This window comes from Myotis nattereri (genome assembly GCF_964212035.1).
Source record: "Myotis nattereri genome assembly, chromosome: 14".
In the NCBI taxonomy this organism is placed as follows: domain Eukaryota; kingdom Metazoa; phylum Chordata; class Mammalia; order Chiroptera; family Vespertilionidae; genus Myotis; species Myotis nattereri.
In genome coordinates, this window is record NC_138089.1 from 48,886,333 (window position 1) to 48,894,252 (window position 7,920).

The 7,920-nt window shown below is 43.8% G+C and overlaps 1 protein-coding gene across 1 annotated transcript in view; it reads right to left on the reverse strand.

Annotated features, from left to right (window-relative positions):
• OSBPL10 (oxysterol binding protein like 10) overlaps positions 1–7,381 on the reverse strand; it is a gene marked incomplete at its 5' end in the record, with an annotated part of 140,511 nt that extends 133,130 nt beyond the window's left edge. Inside the window, 3 exons of the mRNA XM_081105572.1 lie at positions 2,750–2,829; positions 5,720–5,895; positions 7,323–7,381. Coding sequence (XP_080961698.1) covers positions 2,750–2,829; positions 5,720–5,895; positions 7,323–7,381 — 315 coding nt within the window. The remainder of the gene's footprint in view (positions 1–2,749; positions 2,830–5,719; positions 5,896–7,322) is intronic.
• Between the last annotated feature and the right edge of the window lie 539 nt (positions 7,382–7,920).

Genomic DNA, 7,920 nt, shown 5'->3' on the forward strand with positions numbered 1-7,920 from the left:
TCAAATTCTCCTCCAGGGAATAGTCAAATCCTCCTCCTATTTCTTTAAATTCCCTTATTTCTTACTACCATTAGGATGGATGTGGTGTGTGCCACAAAACACCAATGCACTTAAGTTGGTTGTCCCCTACCTGGATTCTGACACTCAAAATAAATTCCAGACGAATCAATGATTTAATGTGATAATTAAACTAAAAATTCACTGAAAGTAAACACTGAAGGGACGTTTTCATAATTTTGAGCAGAGAAGCCCCTTTCTACACATGAGACCAAAAGCCAAAATTGAAAATAAGTTTGACCAGAAAAAAACTAAATATTCTGCATAGCAAAAATATTTATTCAGAGTAGAAATACAAATGAGCTACTAGGAGAAAATATCTACAGTCCACATGAGAGTCAATGGACGAGTATCCTTAATACACATACAGCTACTGCAAATCAAGAAGAAAAATAAAAACTCAATAGAAAAAAATGGGTGAAAAATACAAACTGGCAGTTCACATAAAAGAAATACAGGTGGCCGATAAACATGAAAACATACTCGGCCCCAGTCATGATTTAGAAGTGAAAATGAAAATAACGGGGCATCTATTTTTTACCTGGGACACTATCAAAAAGTAAATGTTAGTAAGAGCCACAGTAGTTGGGGAAGACACAAAATTGATGGGAGTGCAGATGAGAGCAACTTTTTTAAGTAGACAAGTTAGCAATGTCTGAAAATTTAGAAGACACATTTTATGACCCAACAATTCCACTGGTATAAATACACACATACACACGCACACACACTTAGAGATACAAAAAGATATATCCACAAAGATGTTTATTATAGCACTAGAGGCCCAGTGCACAAAATTGTGCATGGGTAGGGTCGCTAGGCCTAGCCTGCTATCAGGGCCATCTTCCGCCCGTTTGCCAGTCCCCAGTCCTGCTCCACCGCCGACACCCACCCTGGTTCCCCATGGTTCCCCGTGGTTCCCCATCGGCCATCCAGCGATCGGAGCCTGCGGGCTGAGGGGAGGGATGAGAGGTGGTCAATGCACCTCATAGCGACTGGTTGATAGGTTGTCCTGGTCGTTATGCTGTTATGGTCACTGGCCTTTTATTATACAGGATTGTGTATAAACAACAACAAAATAAAACCCTAAATGTTTATCAGTAAAATAAAGCACTGACATCCAAAATGAGTGTAGCCTGGCCAGGGCTGCTCAGTGGTTCAGCATCAATCTATGAGCCAGGAGATCAGGATTGATTCCTGGTCAGGGCACATGCCTGGGTTGCAGGCTCCATCCCCAGCGGGGGCTGTGCAAGAGGCAGCCAATCAGCGATTCTCTCTGATCAATTATGTTTCTCTCTCTTTCTCCCTCTCCCTTTCTCTCTGAAATCAATAAAAAATGAGTATAACAGATCCATATGTCTAATAGGGAATCTCCAAAATATATTAAGTAGGGGGAGGGGGAACAACATGCATAATATTATCCCATTTGTCTAAAAATAGGTGTAGATATGGATACGGATATATGTATATGTATGTATACATACACACTAACACATGCCTTAGTTTACTAGAATGACATACAACATCAATTAAGAGCAATTATCTCTAGTGATCATACATGGCAATAGTGGAGATGCATTTCTTATTTTATCCCCTTCTGTTCTATAAAAAGTAAAAAGATACATATAAAAAATTGTAACCGCCCTGCCTACATATTGATAATATACTAATGAAATGTCCAGAACTCCTACTATAATTCCTGGAAAATAGAAGAGGCCAGAGGGGAAAGGGCTCTACAATGACCCAGATTCTTTTCAGGGCAAGTCAAAAAGGGCAACTGTAATAAGCAAGACAAAGAAAAGAAGGTGTCTCTAGAAAGAAAAAAAAAAAAATGAGCAAAATCCTGTAAGGGAATCATTACAGGTTGTATTTATGGAGGCAGAACAGGGAGTTCTAAGCTGAGCAAGACATTTCCCAGGGCCCTGAGCAAGACACAGGCAGATTATAGTAAATCATCAGAAATTTCAAGTGTGGCTCTTTCCAGCTGATGCACAGAACATGGAAAAGACTGCAATTAGGTAGAGTAACTGCATTGGAACTAATGATATAAAAGGGATCCTTTGAACATTAAAATCAGTATTTGTTGGCCTGAATAAATTCATTTTGCAACGATTTCCTATATTTTAAAGATTGGAAATCCCGAGTAATCCATGAAAATGCCAACCTATCTCCCTCACATCTGGTCCCGAGGAGAAAATAACTCATACCTGGATGCCAAATCACCCGAGAACCTTTTTATGCACTTAGAATGCAGAAGCTCCTGGCTGAGAAATTAATCAATTTGGGAGCCCAGGTTTTATTTAAGGCTCAGGGACAACAACGAGTCTTCATGGACAGTAAAATCTGACTACTCTGCCTCCACACAATGAGATCATCCACGCAAGCTTCTCAACAGACCAATTAACCGCTGCCTAGATTGACAACATAGAAAGCAACACAAGTGTCTTTGCAGGAGCAATTCCAATAAAGAGCCAGCATGCCTCTTCACTCCACCCACAAGCAAATCCTACGGCTCTTCTCTTGGCTCTAAATGTAAATGTAGCAGGACAAGTATGAATTCCACTATGGTGGGTCACTTTAAAAAAAAAAGAAAAAAAAAGAAAAACAGCTTCCCCAAAGAAACAGATGCTTGGGCTGGAGAGTAGCCAACCCAAGTCACTGGAAGGCCTCCTTGTTTCCCGGGGTTCCTTACCTTAGAATTCGTTTCCATGTGGTATTTGGCACAAGCGCGCAGCTGAGTCACCCAGAGCTGTTTCTCTTTTGCATCAGCAGCTAAAAGAGAGAAAGAAATGCTCAGAGAGACTGTTCCAAAACACATCCAACCTATTTCTACACCCACCTAAGGAGGTGGGGTGGGGTGGGGCGGCAGGCGAAGGAGTGGGGGGGGGGGGGGGTTGAGGGAACAGCAAATTCAAATCTCAATATTCTCAACTAGCCTGTCCTTAATGCCAGAAATCAAATTACGCTACACTTCAACAGAAAATTCCCTCTTAAACCGCATTAAAAATGTATTCTGAAATATCCATTATAAGAACAATTGTGCCACTTTTTTAACCTGCTCTGAAAAACTCATTTCCGCTCCTTTAAAAAGGCAGCAAAGGAAGGAGAAACAAGATTATTTTTTCAATGCCTCAGCCACATGTGGCTAATATGAGGATCGAAGTACAGCTTTTCTCGAGGCCTTTGTGTTATCTACCAGAGCTGCACTGTGGCATTATTAGCATTTACAAAATAAGCATTCAGTTGAATTACCATTTTAATATGTGTTCTCAAGGATTCTTATTAGGATCGGACAGAACAAGATACCAAATGCTGCCTTGGAGATCGTCAAATTTCCCCCAAAGAGACATTAAAATGCAAGTCAATTGCATCGTCATAACCTTCCATCTGCACCCCCTTCTCTCAAGCACATAAAATGGTTTCTTTAAAATATTATGGATGTATGACAGGTTCTAATAAAATTTAAATCTTTAATTTAAGTGAACAATTAACCACATAAATATTTTAACATTAATTGCACAAATGTTGACTATGCAGAAAACAATATTCCTCTAGAAATGATCATTGTTTACAAAAATGGGCCTAAGTATCATTTGTCAATAAAACCCAACTTCAGCTTGAACTTGCAGGTGAAGAAACCTAGAGTTGTAGACCAGTGTAAGACCAGGTGGACCAAACTTTCAAAGACAAAGGAATTTGCAAATCCAGAGCCTTTGTTCCTTAGGAAAGGTGAAGAATTAATTGCCAGTTTGTGGCAATTACAAAGGCTCAGCACTGAGAACATTCCCAACAGCTATGCATCTAATGACAACAAGATTCAACTCTCTGTGCAGGTGAGGTGTGAAATGAGAACAGACACCCAGATTCTTGTGGGATGAGCCAAGAACCAGCCATAAACATGCGGAAATTTACCCTGTCTTTTCTGGAACTGCCAAGGGTAATAAGTTAACTTAGCCTTCGCAATAATTTCATGTAGATTAAACTTCTATACTTGCTATTAAAACTACCCTTTAAAAAAAAACAACAACAACTGAGGTTTAATAATCCAGAGAATAATAACTCAAAGGCAAAGTGATATAGCTCAATTGTCAACACTTGGATTTTTCTCTTTGGTGTGGATTTGCATCATTTTATAAACCACAGGCAGGGGAAAGTGACATGAAGTCTCCCCCCCCCACCACCACCACCCCCACTCCCACTATTGTTTCTGCTCTAACGATTTATTAAGCAATAAACAGCAAAGCAAAACCAAGGACCATATAAATCTAGCCAGCTGGAAAGCACACTGCACGAATCTCAAAAAAGAACATGAATCTTAGCCCATTTCCCCAAAACTGAAAAACTTCCTTCAAATACAGCCATTTTTATCCTATAGGATGATTCTGAAATATGATTTCTATATAGATAATAAAGAAACAGTAGCTTATTCCATCTCTTGGCAGTAAAGCTTGGAGGCGAACGGTGAAATGGACTGAGAGGTGAGGAATCAAGGCCCTCACTCCAGCTTTGCAAAGGCCAGTTCCTGGGCTCGGGGAGAAATAATGAGGCCTTTCCTTTGTACTTGGCCTTTACTTGGGCTGAGAAATATGTCATAAGAATGCAGAATTGCCCTAACCAGTTTGGCTCAGCGGATAGAGCATCGGCCTGCGGACTCAAGGGTCCCAGGTTCGACTCCGGTCAGGGGCATGTACCTGGGTTGCGGGCACATCCCCAGTGGGGGGGCGTACAAGAGGCAGCTGAATCGATGTTTCTAACTCTGTATCCCTCTCCCTTCCTCCCTGTAAAATATCAATAAAATATATTTTTTTTAAAAAAGAATGCAGAATTACCAACTCCCTGCTGATACTTAATACATACTACTTTCCTCAGACCTTAATACATAACATTGACTCTGTATGTATGTATATACATTCGGGTTGTTTTACTGTTGTTGCATTTTGTTATTTTTCTGGCCATGCAACTGTAACAGAATGCTGGAAGAATGATCTAGCAATCAAATTACACTGCCACAGTCAAACCTGGAGTTCCTGAAAACCTGTGCGATGTGTGTGCCTTGGGGTTGGGGGTGGGGGGATGCAGGACCTACAGTGGTAGCCCAGTGCTGGACTCTCTCAAGTCACGCTCACTGACCAGGATGCTGAGCACACATCAGTTTTCAAGATGCAAAGAGAAGGCGAGAAAGCACACTGCAGGACATTAACTCAGCACCAGTTGGCTTCTCACCACGCTCACAACAGATTAAATAAAATAGAAGTCAGGGCACAATGCCCTTTAAAAGGTTTGTTTTGTCCGTATTGCCCAAAGTGCCCACCGGGCCTATTGTGAAGATTGACACCATCAGGTCGGAGAAAACATAGACTGAGCTAATATGAAAAATATCCCCAAGTCCTAGGCCTCAGCTGGCTTGGCAATCACTCACCTTTTCCTTGTCCTTAATTCCGCAATTAGGACAAGCAATTCCTAATGTCAGGCCATCTCCCCACCTCAGGGGTGAGAGAGGCAGCAACCATCTGTCACCACAAAGTCATCAAACAGAGCAAATTGCTCAAGTTGATTCTTTTTTCTTTTTTTTTTAAATCAGAAGACAAGAGAGCCATCACCATGGTGACTAGGACTGTGGCCCACGAGGCCTGTCTGAAAAGTGAGCAGGAGAAGAGCGTACCTCTCAGCTTATACATCTCTCCGTTGGCAGAGTACACGACCAGCATGTGGGGAGCTTCGTCGCTCAGGGACACTATGGCTCCAGATAAAGACAGGGCTCCTCGGGGCTTCTGGTGCTTGCTTTGCTCATTCACAAAATACTGCAGGAGGCCAGCCTCAAAGTCCAGCACAAAGTACCTGCGCGGAGAAACCACAATGCATCACTCTGCTCCCCAGCCCATTCCTCACCACAAAGAAGAAAAAGGAAAGGGACCCTTAAATCGACATCAAGGCTCCAAATCCAAGAAGCTCGGAACCAAAAGTCCCCACCAGGTGCCCTCAAAGTTAGCCCCCCAGTCAAGAGAGAGCATTCGATAAGAGAGAGAATGGAGCTGGTGCCTGGCCGGTGTGGCTCAGTGGTTGAGCATCGACCTATGAACCATGAAGTGACTGTTCAATTCTCGGTCAGGGCACATGCCTGCGTTTCAGGCTCTATCCCAGTAGGGGGCGTGCAGGAGGCAGCTGATCAATGATTCTCATCATTGATGTTTCTATCTCTCCCTCTCCATTCCTCTCTGAAATCTATAAAAATATATTAGGGAAAAGAATGGAGTTTGTGACAGGCACCACGGGGAAGGGGCAGGTCCTTTCGGGATTTGGTGCAATGCCCACCACTTCGCCCGGTGCCCACAGGTACCACAGTCAACCTCAGAACAGCCACCAAGCAGCAGATGCACCGGGACACAGGCTGTTAGCACGCACCACACGACTTCACAGGAGCAGCAGGAATTCTCCAAGCCTCTGTGAGAGGCCTTTCACACCTGGTAGCAGCAAGCTGGGCCCTGAGCTTCCTGCTGGCAGCATGGGTACCATGAGGCGCCCAGCTGCCTGGGTCATCTGCCAGGGAACGGGAGGTGCTATACAACTACTTGGGCACACGACAGTGGGCCTTCCTAGACATCATTTTTCATACAAAGAGGCGAATATTTCCTCCACTCCAGGGGGTGGCAAAGCCATTGGGCTCCACCAAATCCCTGTCCTTGGCTTCCAGGAGACACAGCCAGAATCTACAGGGCGGGACGAAACTAGGTTTACAGTTGTTCATATACAAAATAGTACAATAATTAATCAATAATACAAGAATAAACTCTGTGTTTTGAGTACTCACAACGGTAAACCTACTTCTGCCCCATCCTGTATTTCCAGCTTCCCTTGCAGTTAGGATATGGCCATCTGACCGAGCTTTAACCAACAGAGTATGAACAGAGGCAATGCAGGCCTGGCCCCTAACACCCAGACACCTACCCAGACTCACACTCTCTCTATCACACACTTTCTCACACACACATTGGAATGGAGACAACCTACAGGGCAGCTTGAGGCCTCCACCATGGGTATGACAAAGGCACAAGAGGGAAGGCGCCTGGGTCCCCGAGTCACCCCCTGGAAGAGCCACCTGCTAAGGAACACCCACTTCAGAAGGCTACATGAATAAGAACATTCTCTTTCATTAGGCGACTGAGATCAAAGTCTGTTACAGCAGCGAGTCTCACAGATTCACCGAAAATCTCTTTAACTTTCTATTTTCAGATCCTCCCACTTAACATGTGCTCCTGCTCCTTTACGTGGGGCGAAAACCAAATTCCTTCAAGAGGTGAAGCGGGGGGATATCTGAGTTGCCCATGGTCAAATTATGTAAGTGCCGGCCCTGCCTTCTCTCTAGGAGTAAATGTCTCCAGCCTGACCTATATTTGATGTCACTGTCCCTGGCAAGTCGGGGCACTCACAGCTGTGATCCTCACCAGTGGAGGGAAGGAAACCTGGCTCCAGCGACCAACCACAGTGTGTCTCCACCTCCACCCCACAGAGCTGCGGCCTCCCTCCACTGATATAAACACCCCACCTTTACACAGCAGGGAGCAAGGGAAAGGGTCCCTGAATGGGCTTCAAGGGAAAGGCATAGCCAGTTGGTTGGAAGAAAGGAAGGGCTTAATATCTTCCTCCCTATTGCTTCCATCAACTGATTTATTGGGAATCGGTCAGACTTCCTCTCTCCTACAGGCAGCTGCCCCAAGGCATCCTGTTGAACAACTAACCATATATTTGCAAAGGACATCATTCAGAAGCTGGTACAAAGAAATGAATTGAACGCTGTTGGTTTTTTTCCAATAACGATGACAGAATAACCAATGGATGTCACATTATGCAGGATATGGAGACGTG